The sequence below is a fragment of the Boleophthalmus pectinirostris genome, unplaced genomic scaffold (assembly GCF_026225935.1).
Source record: "Boleophthalmus pectinirostris isolate CB_2022bp ecotype Guang Dong unplaced genomic scaffold, ASM2622593v1 HiC_scaffold_17, whole genome shotgun sequence".
Taxonomy (NCBI): domain Eukaryota; kingdom Metazoa; phylum Chordata; class Actinopteri; order Gobiiformes; family Gobiidae; genus Boleophthalmus; species Boleophthalmus pectinirostris.
This window is the reverse complement of record NW_026571115.1, coordinates 16,384,265-16,409,675: the sequence shown is the minus strand read 5'-3', so window position 1 is coordinate 16,409,675 and position 25,411 is coordinate 16,384,265. Positions and strand designations below refer to the sequence as shown.

Sequence of the window (25,411 nt, the reverse complement as noted above, 5' to 3'; positions counted from 1 at the left end):
TATTTGCATACAACTATTACTCTTGCTACTACTACTACTATTACTATTACTACTAGTACTACTACTACTACTACAACATACAAAACAACAACTATTTCTACTATTAAATTACTTCATGTCTACTCATGAACCATTTGCGTGTTCTGAATATATCCTCTTCAAGTCTTGTTAAAGTCAACTATACCATTTTAAATCTAATTTCAGAGCTTCTAAGGTTAATGAGGTACTTAGAACACACGCAATCGATACTTTCCTCTTTAAAGGGAGCCATTAACTCAGTGCAGCTCAGTTTCCCTGACACGATATTTACACAGCAGTAAAACATTTATGCATTTTGATCCAGGGCCATGGGTTTCTAAGACACACTGGCAGTGGCCTTTTGTCTTGACCAGTACCCGTGGCAACAGTGAATTAGCTGTGGTCAAATTCACACACTTAAAACTGTATGATTTATTTCAGAATATTGGAGTAGTTTTGGGCTGGTCACAAGTAAGTTGAAAATACATTTACTAATAATGTAGTAGTAGGATAGAGCACCATACATATAACAGAAATTATTATTGTGATCTTGTGGTGTGCATTTAATTGAATTTTAATGAAGACTGAGATTCAATCAGGTCTAATTATCAATGATAAGCTTGGGTCTTTTTAATCGAGATATATACAGCCTATCTTTTGTCAGTAAAAAACAAAACAAACATGTGGTCTGAAAGACTTTAGGGGAAGAAATATAATGATTACAAGTCTATATTGTTTACGGTCAGGAAATTAATACTGAAAACCATTTTATGTATTTTCTAGACAAAATAAAATGTAATAAAATTGTGATCCAACAATGTGAGGAGGACATTTTTGATTAATTTTTGTCATACTCTCTAGCTCTTTTGTGAGGCAAAAAATATTTTCTCTGATTAAAAATGGAAATTGGTGATAGAGACTCTCCACTTTTGTATGTTACCTGTTTTTGGTTTTGACAAGCAGGCTCAGAAAGTGTACAAAATGTTAAAATTCTGTTAAAATTGAGATTTTTGTGTATTTATGTGTTTGGCAAAGTTTTTATTCTTATTTGAACGAGATGACCTAGAGGCACGTATCACCTCCCCAGCTCAGTCACGTGACATGACCAAAGAAAGTGGTGATAGTTGTTGAGAAGAACTGTTAGTATCAAAACACTAAATATTTTGGGCACTTGTTCTTAGGCTGTACATGTCAACATTAACACAGGGCCTCAGCCAACCCAACCCAGGCTTTTCTTCCCCTTTTGAGCCCATGTAGTCTTAAAATCCTCATTACATGGCCTTGCATGCAGAGCCTGTGGTCTATTACCCTACACATCGACCTTCCTGTTGCGCCAAAAGGAACTGCGAGCTGCGAGATAAGGATACCGCGAGCATTACCCAAGTACAGCAGAGGAGAAAACAACTACACAAAGACCAAAAACACACTAATTGGAAGAAGGAAGAAAGTTCATTTAAAGCAGCTTTTGCAAATTGATTGTCCCATGAGAAGAAGCCTGGAGCAAGACAAGGCCGGGAGTCCAAATTTGGAGAGGATGGATCATAATATTGCATTGGGACTGCCGAGAGAGAGCAGACACGTTGGAATATCAAAGGAAACCTCCAAATAGACCAAACAAACTGCACCGGCGAGGATTAAGAAAACCCTGTACAAATCCAAGGAACAACATGTGTGAGAAGAGAGGTGCTGGAGAAGGAGGGGGAGCAAAGTCCCCAGGATCACAGAGAGGGGTAATGCCTGCTGATGTGCTTTGACTGAGAGGAGGACTAAAGAGGAGAGGTGCAGGCCCTGCTATTAGAGCCAGGATTGGGATTGAGGACAGTTTTGCAGGTGTTCTGGCTCCTTGTGCTTCTGCCTGACTGGAGTGCTAAAAAGTCCACAAGGGGGGGCTGCGTGGGTGGAGGGAGCCTAGATTCAGACACTAAGTGGAGAGCGACCGGAGGTATGAGTCACAGGGAGGTAAAGCGGCAGTTGAGCTTGTGGGATAGTTTTGAGGGACCCCCGCCCACCCTCTCACCTATGCCTCCCCTCACTTCCCCCCTGTCCCCACCAGGAAACCACAAACATGGGGGATCATCTCTCTTCAGACGGCTAAAACTCAATCGAAGTATTCAAGATCTCAAACACTATTCAAACTTCCATACAAGGTACCGCAATAATGCTTTTTTGTTTTATTCCCCTATAGGGTGACAAAATAACAAAACAGATTTCATTTATTCAGACTTAGCAACAGGAGGGCACAGAATGGGGTTCTAACCCCATGTAGTCATATTGTTTAAGATTCTGTTCATTACAATTTTATTTAAATAGCAATTCTAGGATATCAGACAGAAGTCATGAGTTGATCATTTTAAAGGCTCACTATGTAACGTTTTAGTAATTTGGTACCTGCTTATCTACGATTATGCTAATACTTACAGGAAATTTCCATGGTACGGTGTTAAACATATCTTGTATTTATTTCCTTACAGTGGTTTTATTTTATTTTTTTAAATGCATTCTTTCCGTGAGTGGTTAGCCTCTCCACAGATATTACTTGTAACTTGACCCGGTGGCTCTGGGAGCTTTAGAAATGCTTTTAGGCTAGTTTGAATTTAATTTCTCTGGTATGATTCTTTGTTGTAATACTACATCTAAATCTAAATACTAAATTGTAATCAAGCTAATCTATTATCCAGATTCATGAATCAAGATTATATTTGATGAGAGGAAACAGATATGTTAAAAGTGGGAGTGGGGACAAAGAAGATGTATGCCTAATATTTAGTGGGTTACACGGGGACTTTAAAATTGGGTTAGGTTAGTTTGAATTTAATTTCTCTGGTTTGAGCCTTTGTTGTAAAATTCCAAGCACATCTTATATACATAGCCTTTGATGGATTAGATGTTACTGAGCACGGCGAAGACTCATAATTCCTCTCAGAACTTGTTGGAAAAAAAGTAAAATGTGGATTAGCGTATGCAGCTCGAAGAGGTTCCCCTGGCGAACAGTTTTGATGTGTTTTTCATTAGTGAGGAAACATTTTTAACGATAATTTGATTTGTAGTCACATTCACCAAGCCCTCTGGGTAGGAGAAGTCACTTCTAATTGGCCAATTTAGAAGGAAATTCTAAAAATATCACCGTGTGTGCTCAATTTGGAAGATTAACAGACAGCAGCGCCAAACTGAATTGATCCAGAAAAGAAATCCAACATGTACTCAAAGTGGCATAGACCGTGTCCTTATCTACTCTTGACATATGACCTCAAATAAACCCTGGGTGAGCGAAATGTTTTCAGTCTAAAGCTAAAATATAAAATAAATTATTCCCTGTCACTATAAAGCTATTATTTTTGGATCCACGTTATCAAACAACTACAAGCTTGTTTAATCAATACAAGACCTAGATGTCTGATTGAATCTTCTTTCATCTCTGAGAAGTTTGTGTATCTCTTGAAGGGGCTGCTGTCTGCCTACTGAACAACATTCGTGACTGCTGGCACTGCTGAAAAAAGATATGGTGTAAACTGATAAGTGCTGTACCCGATGGCTAAGCGGTTCTGACGATCGATCTGGAGTCTTTTAGTATTCAGTTTTGGGGTTTAATGTTGATCAGCAATACACTCAGTGAAAATGGTGCTCAGTTTCACAGAAAGACATACAAAATGTGACTAGCCAAAGTCCATAAAAAGTGCTTCTGGTTACTTTTGATGTTAATAAAACTGTTTGCTAGCACTAATTAATTTTTCCCTTAGGTAGAATGTAGATCAAATCCAAATTAAAATCTCAATGACTCAAGTCTTCTTACAGATTTGTCCCTGAGAGGTGCTTGGTTGATGTGGCTTCTTTTGCTCAGTTTAACACAACTTGTTCTAAAATATGATTTGTCAGTAAAGAGGAATTCTCAGGGTAACCCAGTGGCAGTTTGCCAGCACCCCAGTACTGCAGAGTCACAGCTGCAGAAATATGTGCTCCAAAACCTGTCACGTCTCACTTTCTTCAACATTCCTCTTACTCTGAACTTCTCAAAATGCGGTACAGGTACAGCTGAAGGTACAAGGGCCATTCAGAGATGTACAGTTAGTCTCAGCCCTGACCAGAATAATATGAAAACTTTAACCAGTTTTTATGATTTCTTTGATCTGTAAGATTTATTAGACCGTACAGTACAGACTGAAATTAGGTGAAGAGTAGAGAGAGACATTCAGTGAGACAAAACAGGAATTATAACTGTAATCGGTAGTGTTGACACTTTAAACTTGTAGTAATACCATAAATATATAGATCATATTATAATTAATCTGTAATCTGTTTTAATCAGCAATATGGCAATATGTGTAACATGTATTTATATGTAACATTTATACTCTATACATGATTAAAATACTGATCCATATTGTGCCATAGCCTCAGTATAAATCTGTCTCTATGTAGACCTGTAAGAAACATTAAAATGTATTTAATATTGTAGCTAAAATATCTGTTATATTGTTTCCCTCCTCAGCTTTGACTCAGAAAATGGCCCTTCTCCAGGCCGCAGTCCCATGGATTCGCAGGCGAGTCCGGGGCTGGTGCTACACCCTTCTTTCCCCCAGAGCCAGCGCAGGGAGTCCTTCCTGTACCGCTCGGACTCGGACTATGACACCTCACCCAAAACCATGTCCCGAAACTCCTCTGTCAACAGTGAAGGGTAAGCACAAGTATCTGTGTTCAGCACAAGAGGTAGACAATATTGACTTAAACATGAACTAAATAAGGGTTGTGTAGCAAAACTATTTTTGCACAAAAATGTGTAAACAATGTGCCTGTAAGTGACTTCACATCAAAATGTTGCACAAAAAATAAACACCAAAAGGGCAGACAATTCACCTTATACCCTGTATATAGTACAGATTAAATTGTATACTATACTGTGGGAGATTTTTTGAATATATGTATGTAACATTTTCACATTATTCTTAACATCTTCTGAAATGCAGCACCCTTATTCATCCTCCCCTTCCACACCTTCAGTGTAAGAGCATTCAGTTCCTTTTTACATTTTTTATATAAGCTGAGCACATGTGACCAGTTCAGTACTTATGACTTTATAAGCAGGTCTACTCAGGTCTGGCACTTCTTCAGTATCCCCCATGACATTTTTTGCATATTTTTGAATTTTTAAAAAAAATAAAAGTTATATAACAAATTTGCCATGATCTCAGAGGCAACATTTCACTCACCCCTATTATTTAGCATCATCTACAACAGAACGTCTCAACAACAACACTCCCGATGCACAGACTTTCACAATAACTGCGTATTATCCCAATCAACACAGCGATAGGCGTGATTGTAATTATGCAAACACTATGCAAATGAAGTCATGATGAGTCTACTTAATGCTAACAGTTGCGCTCTGCTTCCTGGTTCAGCTTTCATTAAGATGCAACCTACTAAATCCTCCCATTACAAGATACAAGCCCATTTCCCTTGTTTAGATCAACACAAGAATTTGTAAACATGAAACTTACAAATACACACTCACACATAAACAAGAACACTGAGTAACATGGAATGATGCCATTCTATCTTCTTGTGTCTTGCAGGCATGCTGAAGACTTGATAGTCACTCCATTTGCTCAGGTATGGGAGACACGTATGGCTGGTTAAATTGCTCTTAATGACTAGAAACGGTGGTTAATGAGTGCAGTGAACTTGTCCCCACCTTGCTTTCCACTTCTCTCTCTCTTTCCTCACTCTCTCCTCTCCTCCTTTCCTCCTACGCTGTCCATCCATCCATCCCCCAGGTGTTGGCCAGCCTACGAACTGTAAGAAGCAACTTCACCATCCTCGCCAATGTCACAACACCCACTAACAAGTCAGTACCATGCTATCAAGTGGCCCTTACCCTTTTATACACTTGGCACAATATGTGTACAATATTTGTATGGGAATCCATCTATGCATTTCTATTCTCAGTCTCAGTTACCTCTGTAACCCAAGGGAAAGTGCTACTGCCATCCCGATTAACCAGCTTATGATTACCACTCAGCGCTGGAGGAAAATACGATCTGGCGTCCCTCCAACTTTCAGATATATTTCTCTAACTCTCTCTGCCTGTGTGCACAACAAGGGAGATGGTCAATAAGGCTAAAATTATTCTGCTTTGTAATGCAGTAGACAGAAGGAGCTCCAATTGGCAGCATTTTAGCCCAACGTCAATATAATATATAAAAAGCAATACGCCATGGAATTATCAAGCATCTATAATTATGCTGTTGTGCTCTGGAAATGCCGCCCTCTCTACAATTATCAAACCACATGGGTAATTTAAAAAGAGAGCTGCGTTGTCTGGGACTATTTTGGGATATTTAAATATTTACAGTGAAAAACTGACTGTGAAATATGCACACATCTCAGAGTTAATTTATATTAATAGACCTCATTTGTTTTCTCTGGTGTATCTTATATTTAAAGACAGTACGTTTTCTTTTGATGAGCTCACACTTTTGTCCAACCTAAAAACTGCTGAGTATATGAAACTTCTCAACAGCGGGCAGTATTGATTGATGCTTTCTCTGATGCATTGCTGTGTTTGTCCACAGGAGGTCACCAGTGACAAGCCAGCCCACTGTTCCCCAAGCTACACTCTCTGGTATGTGTCAACTAATTAAAACCCTGTCCCACTATAGTCCCCTCAAAATTATTTAAGGGCAAAGGAAAATCCCAGCTCTCCAAATCTATCACAATTAATTAAACAGAGTGCTGAGAATCAGAAAACACAAGATTATTCAAGTTAATGATAAGACATCAGAGGATACTTTCATGCAGTGATATACAGAGTAATACATAGAGATGCACATTACCTTAATAATAATGCATTACTACTTTTGTAGTATTTGTGTATATTTTATTATGAGAGAATGCATTGTTTATATAACAGACAGGAAAAAATATATATTAGTTTTATTTTTTGCCCAACATGTAAATGACATCCAGCCAGTATCAAGAATAATACTAATTCCCTTCAAAATAGCTGTTGTAGCTAATGTTGATAATCACTGTGTTTTAGTGTCCATTTACTATTGCAAAATCAAACTTCAAAGTTATATATTCTATTTCTAAGTTTCTTCACTAATTAACTTGTTATTCTAGCCTATATTCAGTGTCAACCTTTTTTTGTCTCGGGTACCCCTAGGCAGTGTCTCAAACACTGAGTATAATAATTAAAATGTGTTAACTATAGCAGTAAGCTATACTGTCAAGTATTACATCTTGATGCTTTAATTATACTGATGTCCAAAACTATATTAAGTTTCTTCAAATGCACTAGAAGAATATTTTTATTCAGATAGTATATTATTTCATTTTTAAAATCTGAAACCAATCCAAGTATCCCATGGTACCCCCTTGTTGTGAAAGACTGCAAATTATGACTGGCAATAATGAGACTTATTATTGTGTCCTTCACCAGAGGAGACATACCAGCAGATGGCGCGGGAGACTCTGGAGGAGCTGGACTGGTGTCTGGACCAGCTGGAGACCATTCAGACCCACCGCTCCGTCAGCGAGATGGCCTCCAACAAGGTGCTCACCTGTCCAACATACACATTATTACATCCACAGTTGGCCTATGTTCATTAAGTAAAAAGCACCAAGATCTCTTTAAATGACAATGGGAGAGACAGGCCAAACAGCTAAACCATACTGTTTTCTCACTCTAATTTTTTTTGGTGTTTAGTCTGCTGTAAGTATCTGACTTTTTGAAAGCTTATGCCTTCAGTGATAGTAATAACTTCCAAAAATGTATTTTAGTTTTTGGATGTATAATCTGGATTGTGTTTGTGGGTGTAGATAGACCCCTAGTGGCCAGAAGCAGGCATTGTTGTGTGGGAGAGCAGGAGGATGTAGAGAGGGGAGGGGGAGGAATGGGGTCCTGATGCTGCTGTCTGCTGTAACCTTGGTTGCTATCGAACAGCAGCAGGGTCTAGCCTTCCTTTTTAATCATTGGCTTTCCATTCTGACCACCAGCCATGTGGTTTAGGTAACAACCAATGAAACACAAGCGTTGCTCCTTTACTAGTGATGCATCTTAAAGCAACAGTAGCAGCTATCGTTGTGTGTAGTATTTTACATTCATTCAACTAGGCATTTATAGCAGTAACATCACGCAAGTCTGGGTATTTAAACTGATATTAGGTTGATCTTTTAGTTGCCATCTAATTGATGAGGCTATAAATTGAATGTGGATGTGTGGGTTGAGCAGTTGAAGTCTCCTAGGGTAGATAATGAGTGTGAATAAGATCTGTCTTTTAGCAGCCACAAATAAGCTCCAAATCTCACTGCCAAAATGGAGGTTGACACATGAATACTCCTCTCCAGTCTCTCACTCCACTCACACCCTTGCTCGCACATATTTTCGACAGACGTACATACTGTCTTGCTGCACATGCGCAGGAGGGGCAGAGCACAGACAAACACATGCACGCGCCTGCAGCCACACTGCCTGATTAGCTTGCGAGAGCTGTCTACAGCATCCAGGGAAATGGCGCAAGAGGCAGAGCATTGGAAAAGGATTGACAGTCTATAGCATCAGCATCACACCCCTCTGGCATTTTGGACAGCTCTGGCATGGATTGTGTTTAAGAAGAGGACTAGGACACAGGATACGGCGCACTGACAGAGTGTGAAAGCAGAGAGAGACAGAAGAGAGCGGGCTGATGCACCGGTAGGACTGGGCCGGGCCTGTGGAGCTGGACCGTTGGGGGAGGGGCAGCGGAGGAACCAGAAGGAGCAGCCTGTTTTCCCCCAAACGTTGGGTCGAATCTTCAGCCTCTGTCCGTCCACTTCAGGCCACATCCATCTCTGTCTCTGTCATTGGTCCTTGTGCTTGTGTCCTGCTCTGATGTTACTGCTCTCATATGAGCTTTATTTGCCATCTCCACTGTTCGGTCATCTTTCCTTCCTCCCATAACAAGCTTTACATCCCAAACATCTTGGTTTTTTAGATATTCTGCACCTGTCTAGCACAGAGCGTCATCATTTTATTTACACTTGTCCTTCCTACTTCCTGTGCTCTTCCCTTGTGTGCCCTTCAAGCGGTCCCTCTCACTCTCTGTTTTCATCCATCTTCTTTCGCGTCTCCCCTCTGCGGCTCTAAGTGGATTTGGGTCAGTGTGCTCAGCAAATGGGATGAGATGTAGTCTCCAAAGTGAGCAGATCCAGGGGGCTCCTGATTTGCACATCAGGAGGGGGGGGTTACTGATTTCGGACCACTGATTCAGGACTGAAGGCCAGCCTGTTTTGGGGTGCCGCATGTAGGACATCACCCCTGCCCTCACCCCCTTCCCCCCGCTCCTGTCACCCCCCGCAGCTCTGGAGTGTCGCAGGTTCAGCAACTGTGGGCTGTCTCCACACACCCTGACAACGCCCTCATGCCACTGGGGTGCATGTGGTGCCCCCGCCCCGCTCCACTACAGGACCTCCTGCCTGTGCCCCCGGCCCAAAGCCAGCGCAGGCATCAACATGGGAGTGGTGGAGGCCATTGACCCGGCGCCGCCCCCCTGCCCTTCGCCCGTACCAGGTGGCTACAGGCTGCCCCGCTCCTCCAGCTACAGCCCGCTGCAGGGGAGGGCAGGGGCCGAGCTGGACCTTGGTGCGGCCGGAGGGGTCCTGGATGGGGGTGGGAGCGGGACCCCAGCAGAGCGCAGGACGCCTTTTGTGGACCTGTTCTGTGAAACGTGCTCCAAGCCCTGGCTCATTGGCTGGTGGGATCAGGTAGGGCTCAGAGGTGACACAAGCAAAACATGGTCTGGAGGCAGCCATCTTGGATAGAGTCTGTGGACAGTGCATGTATTTGTTATGCTGTCATATTTTAGGGTTAAGAAGACAAACAGAACCTAGTGAGAAACACAAATGGTTACTCAGCTGCATCAACATCCTAAACAATTATAACCACTTCTAATTAGTATTTTCATACTTTCATAAGATTCAACACAGATATAACAACACGGGATTCTGAACAATGCCTGAATCCACAGTATAGTAGCTGTTTCTGTTCCGTCACTGCAGGTACACCAGTGTCACATAATGCCCATTTCCATCCTCCGCACCTGCGTCCCACATCTCTCTCTCTCTCTGTGCTGCCTGAGGCTGGAGGAGGCCTGCTGTCAGTGAAGGACAGGGCTTATTGCCTCTATGCTCGGTGTAATGACATGTCAAGGCTTTAGAGATACTGAGTAACTTTCTGTTGAGTCAGGTGTTTCAGTCTTTTAAGGGCCAATATGTTCATTGAAGTGTATTTATAAAGTAGTGTTGTTGCTGTTTTAATAATTGTCCTAGGTTTTTCTTTTGTTATTCATTGTAGTACTTTCTGCAGTATTTTAGCAGTAGAGGGTCAAATAAGTCACTTTTGTCATTCATTACAGACACTACAAACAACTACTTCAGTGTGTCATTCTGCTTTGTTTGTTGCACTTGCTGGCATTATCTTGCTATAGGGTTTTAATCAGTCTGTAGCATGAAGTAGTCCAGCGTTACCATGTATTGTGTTATTTGGAGTAGAAATACATTGCATTTCAAAATTTGACAGGCCTATGTATTATTGCAAATAATATACCATGAATATTCAGTATGCATGCACAGAACAGTCCCAGTCCACGTGTGTGCATGTGTAGTGTTATGGTCATGAGACAGTGCCCTCCTGGGTGTGTGACATATGTGATCTATACAAGTGTTTGTGTGTTTGTGGTCATGCATGAGCACCACTCTCACGTTTGCTTCATTAGTCAGTGAAAGAGTGTTGTTTGTCCTGGCTCTTGGACTGGCACCGTGGAAGTGTTGGTTGGCAGCTATGACTCAGCGTTACAGCATTAAAGGAAAGAGCGAGAGAGAGCGGGAAAGAGGGGGAGGATTCGGGCTCAGACTGATACCAAAGTGTGCCACTGGGTTTGACTGGCTGATTTTTCAATTATTGTTAGGGGACATCTGTAATCTTGAGTCTGGGGGCAGAGATTCCCAATAAACATGTGGCGCTGCTCAAAGCTATGATAAGTTATGATGAGTGGATTTGAGGGAAGTGGAGGTGAGTGTTGTTTACGTTGTGCAGGAGGGAGAGCAGATTTAAAGCAGTGACATACTGGAGGAGCACTGACCTTGGTAAAGGTCGGACACCTGCCTCAGATTGTCACCCGAGCAGCCACCGCTCGCATCGAGCTGAAGGACTGAGGAGGCAGTTACCACAGCAACCATTCCGGGTTTCCATAGAGACGGTTATGTGTGAAAGATCAGTCAGTGGGACACTGAGCGAGGTCCGGTCCAAACTGCATCTTCCCATGTGACTGGCAACAACAAAAACAATAATCGCTTAAGTACACACCACAACATAGTCTACAATAGAAAGAACATCCAGACACTGTGTTATGAGAGCACCCAGATAATTGACCTAATCACACTGGTCACTCATACGCTTACTTTTTCATTATTAACAGTGTGGTATACAGTATGAAGGCAACATGGAGCAGTGCTATACTATATACTGCAGTGAATCAATGATCTGGGCACTAAAAGTGACTGAGGCTTTGAACAGGATGTTCCCAGCCTTGGAAATGAAGAGGCATGATTCATGATTATATTTCTCTCACCTTTTAGTTATTACTTGAAATAATCTCTTATATAATGAATGTGATAGCAACTGAAAAAATTGTAAAATGTGAAGATGCATTCATATCTAATGGAATAAATGTATTAATGACCTTGTAATCCTAAGATTTTTATATCACTAACTTGTTATTGTCTGTGTTTTTGTTTCAGTTTAAAAGGATGCTGAACCGGGAGCTGTCCCATTTGTCAGAGATGAGTCGCTCAGGGAATCAGGTGTCAGAATACATCTCCACAACCTTTTTAGGTAAAGACTATTCAGAGTAAATCAAGGAGAAATAACAGCCTACCATACTCATTACACAAGGTCAAATGCACCCTCTGGTGTCTGACTGCGGCCTGTTGCTCATCCACAGATAAGCAGAACGAGGTAGAGATCCCATCGCCGACGCTGAGAGAACGAGAGAAGCCCATGTGTCACATCAGTGGAGTGAAGAAGCTCACGCACAGCTCCAGCCTTTCTATCTCGGCCATGCCTCGCTTTGGCGTCAAGACCGAGCACGAGGATGCTTTAGCTCGGGTAAAAGCACACAAAATTATTGGTCAATGTAGAGTTTAGTGGTATGGTGATAAAAATCTAAATGTGACAGTCTGCTATTTTGGTCTCATTGTGATTCATCATTTCTATTTAAGCTATCTGCTCAAACACAGACACTTTTCCCACCCATTTCTCCCATTGGTTAGCCTTTATGACTCTGATTGACTGACAGCTGGACTTAACCAATCACAAAGAAGTGTGAACTTTCATAAGGAGCAGACTTAATTTACCTCTTAAACGTAATAGAAAAAATATGTTTTTCATTACTCATGATAAATGGTCTGGTCTCAATAAAAAATTGTTTTGTTTTTGCCATATTTCCCACCCTTAGTTCATTGACTGGATATGAAAAACAGTCTATACAAAACAGTTCTTTTTGCATTTACCAGGAGTTGAATGACTTAAACAAGTGGGGCCTTAATATCTTTCGGGTGGCAGAGTTTTCTAATAACCGACCTCTCAGCTGCATCATGTTTGCCATATTTCAGGTGAGAAAGAGCACAAACTATAATTACAGTATGTTTTGTATTTTGTCTGCTTCTTATCACTCTGAACTGTTGCAGGAAAGAGATCTACTAAAAACCTTTAGGATCCCTGTGGACACATTTGTCACCTACATAATGACACTAGAAGACCACTATCACGCCAACGTGGCCTACCACAACAGCCTGCACGCGGCCGACGTCACTCAGTCCACCCATGTCCTGCTGTCAACACCAGCTCTGGATGTAAATACTCCCATAACATACACAAACTTTAGATTACAAATATGCAGTACTTGTGAACTGTAAGTGATTTGTTTTAAATTACTGCAGGCTGTTTTCACTGATCTTGAGATACTAGCTGCATTATTTGCTGCCGCCATTCATGATGTGGACCATCCAGGAGTGTCCAACCAGTTTCTCATCAACACAAGTGAGAATACATAACATATTTAAGACACTGAATAGCATTTTGATGTAGACATTTTAAATATTTCAAGCTGCCAGAGTCATATATTTATAATTACATGACTTTAAATGGAAAATATTTTTTTCAATTTATCATATGGTAATTAATGTTCATTTTACAAGTTTAGACATATGTTTACTGATGCTTAGTTTCTTCATTTAGAGCAGAAACTAGGCAGACCAATTCTCACTAACCTAATTGGAGGATAGCCTTTTAACCTGTATGTTTTGCTCCTCTCAGACTCCGAGTTAGCCTTGATGTACAACGATGAGTCTGTGCTGGAGAACCACCACTTGGCCGTGGGCTTTAAGCTGCTTCATGAGGACAACTGTGACATTTTCCAGAACCTCAGCAAGAGACAGAGACAGAGCCTGAGGAAACTAGTTATAGATATGGTGAGTATCTGTCCTCCATCTTGTAAACAACTTCTCTCTGCTCTGTTTTTAAGCACAGAATGTATTTCCATCTATATATTACATAGGTTTTGGCCACAGATATGTCAAAGCACATGAGTTTGCTGGCAGACCTCAAAACAATGGTAGAGACCAAAAAAGTGACAAGCTCAGGCGTGCTGCTATTGGACCACTACACAGATCGCATACAGGTAAGATATTTGAATAATTTTCTGACAGTGCTTTTTGAATCAGTTGATTCATTAGTAATTTTTGTGTATTATTATTAAACTTTATTTATGGTGAAAAAAATGAAACTAATTTTTGTTGTTTTTTATGTAAGGTTAGGTTGTTTAGGAATTGTTAGTTTTTACTTTTTAGGTTACATGTATTGATTTTATGCAAGTATTAGTTACAAAATGTTTCCCGTTCCCAAAATAAGTGTATGGCAAATACAGTCAACCTTTTTACAGTGCTTAATTTTGGCTAAAGACTACGGAACAGACAGATTAGACTGAGACTAGTTTCCTGGTAAAATATTATTGTGGCTTTTAGTCAATTAAAACCAATAAAATTCCTGTTAACAAATACTGATGCACTTTTGAGCTCATTAACTGTCATTGTATCAGATCTACAGTATCAAATGTTTAACCATCCGCTGCATTCTCTTATCTCACCATCAATATTACATGAACTGTCCCTGAAGTACCCATTCCTGACCGGATATATCCCCATAAGTATGGCTGGGTACCGTTAAAAAGAACCTGAACAATACCAAAAAAAATTTAAGTACAACTAATACAAAATTTTTTTTTCCTGTTTCGTCAAATGAGAATAATAATCACGGAACTAATGTTCACTTGGGGATAAGTAAAGTAAATCTGATTGTCATTATATGTAAAAATGCTATATCTTTCCTCTGAGCAGGTGTTGAGGAATATGGTGCATTGTGCAGACCTGAGTAATCCCACCAAACCTTTGGCCGTGTATCGCCAATGGACAGAGCGCATCATGGAGGAGTTCTTCAGGCAGGGAGACAAGGAGCGGGAGCGAGGGATGGAGATCAGCCCCATGTGTGACAAACATACGGCGTCTGTGGAAAAGAGTCAGGTACATGAACAAAGTACATTGTTTTATGGATGATAAAGATTGTGTTCACATGATAACAACATTGAAGAGGATGTAAACTAGTGATGGTGGTTCAGTTGATTTGTATGGCAGAAGTTTGGCATGGTTTGTGGTTAATATCACTACACTACACCACTACGACACATCACAAGGTGGAACAGGTAGTTTGAGGTTTGGAGATGTAGACTAATTGCGGGGGATACTCAAATGTGTGAATGAAACAAAACAATAGTCAATTTTGTGTAATATAGGATCTTGGCACAAAGTTTAATATCACTCAAAATTAAAATGATCATACTTTTTTCAGTTTGGATATTTCATTCAGAATAGAGATTTCAAGATTGGTAATCTATGCACTGTTGTTTTGGTTAGGGTGTAAACAATCATGTAGACTTTTAAAATCTTGATGCTGTCTCAGTAATCTCAGCAATAAGAGTTTTAATGAGAGACCCCAAATTTATAAATATTTCCTGAGCATACTGGAGGATATATAGTGCAAAAATAAAATTGTGATCAGGTAGATTTTTAGAAGTTTAGATGCATGTTTTATAGTTAATATCTTTGTAAATATGTAATGATAGAAGTATAATAGTGAAACTTTGGAATTGTATTGCCTTTACCTTCTAAGATTTTTTGGCAATATCAAATTTAAAATAATGAAAATCAATCTATTGTAGACTACTGTGAGCGCTGCCGGTGCATTTCTGACTAACTACAGCTCTCCCTCAGATCCCAGCAGTCAACCTCGTGCATTTTAATCAAGCAAAATCACATGACTGTATTTTTCTTCATGTAGGTGGGCTTCATCGACTACATAGTGCACCCGCTGTGGGAGACCTGGGGAGATCTGGTACACCCCGACGCCCAAGAAATCCTGGACACACTGGAGGACAACAGAGACTGGTACCAGAGCACCATCCCACAAAGCCCCTCCCCTCCACCACTAAAGGACAAGGAGCTGAACGCATGCATGGACAAGTTTCAGTTTGAGCTAACTTTGGAGGACAGCTCAGAGCCAGAGCAGACAGAAGACAATGATAAAACTGAGAATCATGTGGCTCAAGACAGCAGTCAGGGAGAGGAGGAGGATGGGAAAAAGGAGGAAGATATGGAGGAGACTGAGGACATTATAGAGGAAGAAGACGAAGTAGCGATGGAGGAGGAAGAGGAGCAAGAGAAAGAGCAGCTGGAGGTGCGAGCGGATAAGGAGAGACTGTCTGACACAAGCCCTGTAGAGGAAGAGGAGGATTCTTCTTCACAAGCGGAAGATACATGAGATTTGCTTCAATATCTCCCTCCTCAGTTGCACACTTTATTTTGCTCAACCTTTTAATGGCCAAATCAAGAACAAATAAAGACTGCAATGACAATACAGACCTTTGAATCTATTTTTCAAAAAGGGAATAAATACGTCGCTTAAAGAGAAGTTACACATCAACTGTAGATTTGGAGTGGTCACAAATTTTTGAATGGATTTGACAACACAACTCTGAGGAATTGTTGAGAAACTGAAGAGAGCGTAGCACTCTGGAACAGAATGCACACACATAAAGTGGCACCAAGAGTATGTCAAATATAAACATCAATGCAATGTGTTTGAGCATGCATTAAACATGTGGTCTACACTGCATGCACATACACTTGGCTGTCTCTTTGTGTGTGTGCATTTAGTGGGGGACACTGATCAGTGATCTCTTTGGAAAAAGCCATCTTTTACTGGAGTACATACTAGTGTTCAGTCAGTATTAGTAGTTCATGTCAGTAAGATTATCAACAAATCATTCTCCTCTAAAAAGCTACTTGTCTGAGTGACCGTTTTCCATTTTTGTCAAAAAGATGAAACTCACCAGAGTTATGGAAGACAAACAGAGAAAGAAGAGGAGGATGCTGCAATGAAGGGGCCGTTCTGGCCCTGTTAATCCTGTTACCCTTTACACGGAGTGCTACTGGTGCAAGATGGCTCTGTGCCTTTCTGAAACACCAGCTTCCTGAATGAAGCTGTCGTGAAGCAATGCATTGTGGGACAGGAGCGTCTGAGTTTTGTTTTTGTTTTGGATTGTCTATTGTTAGCAATTTCTTTTACTGTTCATGGTATTGTGCCGTGTATCACACATGCATTTTTGTGGTTTAAGCTGTAAAGTCTTCCTTTGTTGCTCTTCTGGTGAAATAATAACTCAGAACTCTAGCTGCAGAGCAATCATAGCCACCTCCGCAACCGCCAATGAACTCTTTCCAGATTGCATTTATTTATTTTTTAAATGATTTTTTAAAATTTTATGAGAATAAGCCATGTGATGCTTTGAAGCATAAGTTTTGCCTATAATTTACTATTTAGCATTTGCTAAATAATTTCAAAGGGTACAGAATTCCACCATCAGCTGATGGAAACCTTCACTTCTACTGAGTGTTACTGTTCTCTCATAAAAGATCATTTTCACCAAAGTTCAGAACGGGAAACTTCAGGTGGAGCCATTGTAAGGATGGTTTATTTTGAAAATCAGGAAGGAGAATGTCAGGGAAAAAGAAGCACGACTTGGCCAAAAAGAGTGTGGCAGTTCCTAATCATATTTGTTTTGTTTGATGCTTTTGCCTTAATGCTAGATGCAGGATGCATTCCTGTTAATATGTAGATTTAAATTTTAATAGGTCCTAGTATATTTATATTGTGACGGTATGCCTATTATGTGAAAATCAATGTGTTCATTTGCATTTGAGGATGGAGGGGGAGAGGGACACTGCTGTCATCTCATTGTTGCACAAAGAATGTCTTGTTTTGTATTAATGTTGAAATGATGATCATATAGTTTGTTACTACCTGGAGGAAATAAGAATAGGAGTTATTCAGAGGAGTTTATTTAGATGCCTTTTTATTCTATTTTGCCAATGGGAAATGCAGTGTTGATAGACAGGGAAGATGGCTTAAGGGTCAGTGACATTTTCACACGTGTTATGTGGTCTTCAAATTTGATCGGCGCTGGTTTGTTTCAGTGTTTGTTTTTACAGGGTACAAATAAAACCATCTTGTGTGTGGTTCTCTTGGAGGAGAGAGAAGTTTCTGCAGGTCAGTAACTTGCTCGGTGCAACAGGAGCCTGTGTGTTTGAGCAGCTCTGTCCCAGGATAGAGCAGCGCCTCAGGGCCTCCACACGCGTCCCTCGGATGGAGTGAACATCCGGGATCACCAATACACCTGTTTTTAAATAATCAATTCCCATATGCATCAGCTTTTTGCTTTTGATGTTGTTTTGTTTTTGTGGCTTCTTGTATAATCAAAGGCTACAAAAATGTCAATATTTAATTGCCATACAAACACAATACTGTAGCAATTGTTTCTTATTAAAATTATTCAATTGATTGATTGCTGCCATTGTTTTTAAGATGAAAAGAAAACCATGGGAAGAGTTTTCTTGTTTGTGTACAGTTTATTTTTATATCATTCTGGTGACTGGTCTGGAAACAAATCACTATTGACGATAATAGCTATAAGCATTATCACTCTTGTACATAATGTAATATTGGATTGTAAAATAGAAATTTATCAAGGTCATATTGATGAATAACCACTTGAGGTGTTAAGTGAATCACTGAAGCACTGCAGGCCGCATCTTCATGTCATTATTATTTGATTCTATGTTGCAAATGTCCACATTAATGTTGAAATTTAATCTTTGTACTAGCACTTTATTTCATCAGGTTTCTAAGCAGACTGTTTGTTTCAGGTGGTGTGCAGTCTGTCCTGGTGGTTCGCTCATGGGCTGTCGCTTGTTGATTATTATCCAATGGGCCAAATCACACGTCTTTGTGAAGTAGTCAATGATTAGGCTATCCTTTCTCAATGCATAAAAAACTTTTATTTTACTATTCATTTGAGATTGAATTTTTTGGCTTCTTAAGTCAAATATATGCTTGTGTAGTCACTATGGCTGACTCTTTCACATAAATGTGTCCTTAACCATGTTAGTGCTATCACCACCTCTGTTTCTTAGTAACTTTGAAAACTAACCTGGTGATGTTACGCCCCCTGGTGGCTGAGTTGGCAGGTTATGTTGTCACAGACTTCTCTGGGCTTTAATTCCTGTTTGTTCACAAGAAAGCTTATTAAAGGGGAAAACAAAATGAAATGATTGTAATAAGTGTACATGATCTTGTTGTAACGTGTAAATGTGTCCAAGTTATTTTTTATTATATTATTTTTATGAAGGTTTATCCTCTTAACAGAACTGAGGTGTCATTTTGTGAATAAAATACATTTAATAAGCAAACATCTATATATAAAACAATAAGATAGTATATCAGTATCTATTTTTTTCTTTTATTTCACTGTTCGGTACTGTAAAGTGTGTTAAAATACAAATAAAGTAAGATTTTTATAATAAATCCAGTTCCTGTTCCTATTTCTTTGTTATATTGTATGTTGTATGAGGATATTTCATGAGAGGTTTTGGGAAATAATTCCTAAAACAATAGGGAAAAAACCTACCTGTGGTCATGAGATGGCTGCACAGTTTTCTCCCACGTTCCCTCAGTGAACCCCATGTTCTGGACCAATCACAGCTCTGCAGCAGAACGCATGCGCACTGGCAAGCGGAAGTGAAGACCGGAGTCGCTGACCATTGATTAGCCGTTGCCCTGTTCTCCTGAAAATAATAATACATCTTATACTGTTTTTCCTTGCTGATAAAGCAGGTATATGTTGCGGGTTAATTTAATTGAAAGAACTCCTGAATTATCTTTTACACGTTTTGGAACATACACTTGCATTTCTAAGCTATCCATTAGCTAGTGTGGTTGTATGCTCGCTATTGGTCTGACAAGTCGACATTTTGATGCAGCAATCTTATTCGATAACTTCGTAATCTTCCAGAGTTGCATTTGTTCACGTATTATATCTAGCAACGATTCGAGTCTCTTTTGTGACAGTTTGTTTTCTTTTGTGGCAGGCAGTATATGTTTTACCAAATGACAATTATGCACTGTCACTATTTGGTGCTGCTGTTGGCTGTTGGGATATCAGCCGTGGAAGTTCAGCGACCAAGGGGAGTGCCTTTATCAAGTAAGTAAAGGCGCTTTCCTTTTGCCTATTGTATGCTACATTTACATGTGTAAATAGTTAAACGATAAACATTGCATTTACATATAGTATATAGTTAGGGACTGTCTAAGTTGTTTTGTTTGTTTTTTTCCAGAACGACCATTCTATGAAGAAGGGAAGCGTTTTACTTGCTTGGATGGTTCCCGCACAATCCCGTTCAACAGAGTGAATGACGACTACTGTGACTGCCAGGACGGTTCAGATGAGCCAGGTAACAGTGCACAGGTTTTAATATTGTGGCTTGGAAACCCAATAAAACCTTACCTTTTTTTTTTTATCTGTATCTTCCTTTAGGCACATCTGCTTGTCCCAATGGCCATTTCCACTGTACTAATGCAGGTTTCAGACCTACTTTCATTCCTTCCTCTCGTGTCAATGATGGGATTTGTGGTAAGAATAACAATTTTATACAATCTGAGGTTTATTCATGCTCTGCAGACAACACACACTGATAATGTTTTTCCCAGACTGTTGTGACACTACCGATGAGTACAACAGTGGTGCTACCTGTCAGAACACCTGCAAGTACGCAACTGTGTAAACAATGTATTTATGCCTGTTATTGTGTGGCACCCCATAAATTTATTTATTTGTTAACAGGGAGTTGGGGCGTAAAGAGAGAGAAAGCCTTCAGAAAGAAGCAGAAATTGCTAAAGAGGGATTTTTACTCAAGCAGCAACTCATCCAGGAGGCTAAAAGGGGTTTAGAGGAAAAGAAGGTACTCTAGAAAGGCTGTTTACATTCAGATTTTATTATAAGAAAATATTATGTAATAGAAGAACCATTCTTTGTTAACAGGCCAAACTGGCTGAGGTTGAAGTCAGTAAAAAGGATATGGAGGCTAAGGTCGAGTCTCTGAGAACTGTCAAAGAAGACGCAGAGAAGCCCGAGAAAGAAGCTAAAGAGCGCCATCTCAAGGCTTGGGAAGGTAATTGCAAGATTCATGCCACTGTGTACCACATTCATTGTTAGTACTTTTTGAGGTTTGTGGGCATTTTATTTTTAATTTTTCTGCAAAAATCAAAATAAATAAATACATTTAAATTCTAACTGTAGTTTTCATGATATTTTACCACTGATATTTTTAGAACAAAAGGCTGTCATTCGCATGGAAAAAGAAAAGGCTAAAATGGCTGAGGTGTTTGCTGAACTTGATGATGATGCTGATGGCAGGTAAGTGTTTTAACATTTCAGCTATTGTAATTTAAATCAGAGTTGAAAAGTGTATTGTTTTTTCCCAGTGTCTCAGTGGCAGAGCTTCTTACTCACTCTGAGCTTGACCCAGATTCAGACGGATCCTTTACAGAAATTGAAGCTCAGGTAGCCTGTTTTAAGTCATCTTTAGAAGAAGAAGATATGAAATGCAAATTTTCTGATGTTCTGAAAGATATTTGTATTTATAGGTCTTGTTGGGAGTGGAAAGAGTGGATATAGCTGCTTTTGAAGCTGTTTGGAATAGTATCAAAGACAAGTACATTTCTGAGGTAAGACTCATCATAATGTTTCTGAAAATGTGTATTACAAACCTTATACATATTATATTTTAATACGCTCTTACTTTAGGCCAAACAAGATACTTCCATAGAGCCACCACAGGAGGAAAATAAGGAGCCCATAGCTGACAATGACTCTGAGCAATATCCTGAGGAAGATATCCCTGAGGAAGATGATGATGAAGAGGACGATGAAGATGACGAAGATCCAGATGATTATAAAGTAACTATTAGAGTTGTTCCATAAAATCTGTCTTAACGAGTTCTGTTTGTGACTCACTGCGAGGTTTGTATTTGACATGCAGAGCCCTCCCACAACTCACGCTCAAGAAAAGAAGGCTGACGAAGATGAGGATGGAGCTATGCCACCCTACGATGAAGAAACACAGCAGCTCATCGATGGTAAGCATACAAAACTAAATGAGTCAGCTTTGAGTGAGTCACACTGTACAACATCAGGAAAGATGTGACTACATACTTATTAGTTTGACATTTCACAAGGAAAATCATTGTATATTGCTAACCCAAAATAAACACTGAACTATTGTAACTAGGGTCTTTAAGTATGTTTGTTGTTTTATTTGAAGGTTCATTTTAATGTTAATCTCGTTCCCAGTTGCTCAGAAAGCCAGAGATGAATTTGATGAGGCCGAGAGAGCTCTCCGGGAAGTGGATGATCAGATCAGGTAAGTACTCTGTCTGCATTTAAAGGAGCTTTTCTGACAGTAATACAATCAAGTGATGGTTATCGAATTACTGTCTTAACTTTTGTGGTGCCCATTAAATGTTACAATGGCTACAGTTTGCTTTATTAGTATGCATTTACTGAACTGACCAGATCTATAAAGGATTTATGGTGGTGGTGTTATTTTTATTTATTTATTTTTTTTTTTACAGAAACATTGAAAAGGAAATCTCATTTGACTTTGGACCAAGTGCTGAGTTTGGATACATGTACAGCCAGTGTTATGAGTTGACAACTGGAGAGTAAGTTCTATTTTGGAAAAGAAAAACTTTCCATTCTCTGTCTGTGTCATAAAGCACTTGTCCTGCTATGGTAATGATGTAGTACACAGACCTGAACAGTAACTCTGAAGATTATTTTTATCTTTTTCCTCCAGTGAAATACCTAATTGAGTCACTAATAACCTCCAATATCTCACAGTGACACAGAATCAACTAGAATGACTCGAGCATTACGCATGTTTTAGTCTTCATTTAAAATGTACAGAACCGCTCTTGGAGTAAACCATTCTGGATTTCACAAAAAATCCTCATAAACAATATAATTAGTAACTGTATTTTAGTATTCTGACAAATTTGTATTAGCTTTTTCATTAAAATTTCTCTATTTACTCTATTTAGGTATGTTTATAAGCTGTGCCCTTTCAATCGAGTATCCCAAAAACCCAAATTTGGTGGATCAGAAACTAACCTTGGGTAAGAAAAAAAACATGACTTTGCTCAGTCTCTTATAGATCTGTATAATTTTGACTGATTGTATCTTTTGAAACTTTAGGACATGGGGCAAATGGGCCGGTCCTGAAGATAATGTATACGCTGTGATGAAATATGAACATGGGACTGGCTGTTGGCAGGGACCCAATAGATCCACCACTGTGAGACTCCTAAGCATTTACAACCCAAATGATCAGCTCATAATTTAGGAGGGGAGCTATAAATATAACAACTCTTTCATTTTCAGGTAAAGTTAACTTGTGGAAAAGAGACTGTCATAACATCTACCTCAGAGCCTAGTCGTTGTGAATATTTGATGGAGTTCACCACACCAGCCATTTGCAAGGAGCCCAAAAATGAGCATGATGAACTATAGAAGTGCTTCATTGGTGAGTAGTATTTTACATATTTTAGGCATATACTGGTCTTAAGGTTAAAATAGGGATGCCTTCAAGGGAAATGACTATGGACAGAAGCAATGTTTACGTGCACACCAAAATCTGATTATTATCTTATTTCTGGTGTTATAAGAACATTGAAATGTCACATAAACAGTTATATCTGTTGCAAGTAATTGGGTTTCTTCAGATTCTTCACACCTGTGCAGGTTTTGAAATGAAAATTGAAGTGAAAAATGAAGCAAAAAGGGCAAACTAATGTGGCAAGGACAAAAATCAAAAAACATATGTTAAAGATTGAAAGGCTTATTTTAAAATTCATTGTACACTGTCTTCCAAATACAAGTTACCCTAAAAATGTATTGATTAATTGACTTTTCTGCAACACACATGAGAAATCTGATATTTGCTTTGCATTATTTATCAATTCAAGCAATTACACTTGTTTTTATCAAGCATATGTTGTACTTGAGTATAGCATTTTTTGAGAGGAATCAGTTGAAGAGACAGGGAGACAACCAGGCCTGGACAAGTCAGAGCACAAGGTAAAACCAGTTGAAAGATTCAAGTTCATTCGAAGTTGAGGTCTACTTCTGAACTATACATTTTGAACTGTTTAGTTATTAAATACATCATAATAGATCAGTGTTCCTAACTGGTTGTATGCAAGATCTGTTTTTGTCTTTCTATAGAATACAGAATACAATACATTTCACCTTTTTGAATTACTACTTAAAATCATGTTGAGTCATGGTTGAGTCCTGTTTTCAGACATTTTTAGATCTAATGATACTCTAAAAGCCAAATACTGTCTTAGGTGCTATGTCATATGAAATGTTTTAGAACTAATGTGCTCAACTAGACAATACCCATGTTAATAATTGAAACATGACTACACTTTGGAAATCATTTTTAATCAGCATTCTTGAAACAACAAATGAACCTTACTCTTACAGATTGCTCAGCCTAGAGGGACTACAGTTACTGCAGCAACAAGTTGTGCAACCAAGAAAGATGCAATCTCAACGTCACAGTCAATAAATGATTCCATGTAGCTGTAATACATTTCAGATCTTCACTGTTATCACATGTTGTTTTTAAAATGTATTAGTCTAGCATCATTCCATTGTTTCTAATAAAACATTTTTTAAATCATTATCTAACTATTGTGTGCATAATTGAGCTATTATCCTTTTATACTGGTTAAATAACACATAATGGTGCTGAGTTTTAATGAATATTTTAGGAATTATAACAATTATGTCATTAATTCTGAAACTAGTCTTCAAAATGACTAATTACAATATGACTAATTGGTTTGTACTGCTTTACCTGTCACTTAAAACCCTCAAAGCTTTTCTAAAGATGTTTTTTATAATAAGGAGCAATACACAGAGGTATTTGTAACTTTTATTTTATTTTTTCTGGCATGTAAAGTACAAATAATTAAACAATTCCATGAAAAAGTCTTCAAGCGTCTTCAGCAGAAATCCCAGTAATAAATATCCTAGACTAAACTGAAAGGTTTATTTTTTCTTTGTTAAATTTTGTTCGTTTTGGTCATGTTTGGAAGTATGAGATTTTGTAATTGTTTTTTGATCATTTTTGCCGTTTTGATTTGTTCTACCATTCCAGGCAAATGTAAGAAAAACATCACTAAGTTACTGCGTCCCCTCTAAATAAATAGACACAAAATACAGTTGGTTGAGAAACAGAAGACCACTCTACCCTTTGTCATTCTAAAAACTCACAAGACATTCTTCCTGAAGCCACAGCCTAAATAAATATGTTTTTGAAAAGGCTTTATTGGCTTTATTGACAATATCATTGATAGGGAGGTGTCTTGTGAGTCAAACCCAGGACATCCCTTTGGTCCTTGCTAATTGCTAGACCCAAAACTGGGCCAGCATCTGGCTATAGGGGTGCCCCATGTCTCAAGGGTTCTCCAAGTGGTTTGAAAAAACAAGACTGTGATTAGATTAAATAATTAAAAGATTTTCATTTAACAAGACAAACAGAACACAGGCAGTAAAGGCATAACATCTAGCACACAGCATGTATGTTTATACACTTCAATTAGTTAAATATAGCAGTGCATTCTTTGACTATGGAGAACGATTCCAAATTGTACTTCTAAAGCTGTTTTTCTATTTGTCCCCCTTTTAAGAAACAAAATGGTGTAACCACAATTTTGGCAAACTTAAAATCTTTTAAACTTGCAAATATAATGAAATAAACCATAAATATACACAAAACATACTTTGTACGAGGCAATAATAATAATCATAATAAATAGTTTTTAAGTTAACAATAAGTTAAAACT

General features: G+C 39.0%; 1 protein-coding gene across 1 annotated transcript; it reads left to right on the top strand.

The window, feature by feature from the left end:
- The first annotated feature begins 1,947 nt into the window (after positions 1 to 1,947).
- LOC110166392 (cAMP-specific 3',5'-cyclic phosphodiesterase 4D) lies at positions 1,948 to 24,251 on the top strand. Its single transcript, XM_055152723.1, has 32 exons — positions 1,948 to 2,165; positions 4,505 to 4,690; positions 5,589 to 5,625; positions 5,790 to 5,860; positions 6,588 to 6,637; positions 7,457 to 7,569; positions 11,794 to 11,887; positions 11,997 to 12,160; positions 12,568 to 12,666; positions 12,742 to 12,906; positions 12,994 to 13,093; positions 13,370 to 13,524; positions 13,611 to 13,733; positions 14,449 to 14,631; positions 15,446 to 15,921; positions 19,588 to 19,700; positions 19,834 to 19,950; positions 20,034 to 20,129; positions 20,207 to 20,264; positions 20,340 to 20,457; positions 20,538 to 20,667; positions 20,828 to 20,912; positions 20,981 to 21,059; positions 21,143 to 21,223; positions 21,303 to 21,455; positions 21,538 to 21,634; positions 21,849 to 21,918; positions 22,130 to 22,219; positions 22,598 to 22,672; positions 22,752 to 22,851; positions 22,938 to 23,079; positions 24,045 to 24,251. Exons 1-31 carry the CDS (start codon positions 1,963 to 1,965, stop codon positions 23,064 to 23,066), a joined length of 3,810 nt encoding a protein of 1,269 aa, XP_055008698.1. The 5' UTR covers positions 1,948 to 1,962; the 3' UTR covers positions 23,067 to 23,079; positions 24,045 to 24,251.
- Positions 24,252 to 25,411: the final 1,160 nt, after the last annotated feature.

Bases quoted from the DNA above. Each gene is read 5' to 3' on its own strand.
- LOC110166392 (XM_055152723.1), top strand. From the start codon at position 1,963: ATGAGTCACAGGGAGGTAAAGCGGCAGTTGAGCTTGTGGGATAGTTTT. The intron at 2,166-4,504 runs GTACCGCAATAA...TTCCCTCCTCAG, and splicing joins TATTCAAACTTCCATACAAG to CTTTGACTCAGAAAATGGCC. The intron at 22,220-22,597 runs GTAAGTTCTATT...TACTCTATTTAG, and splicing joins TATGAGTTGACAACTGGAGA to GTATGTTTATAAGCTGTGCC.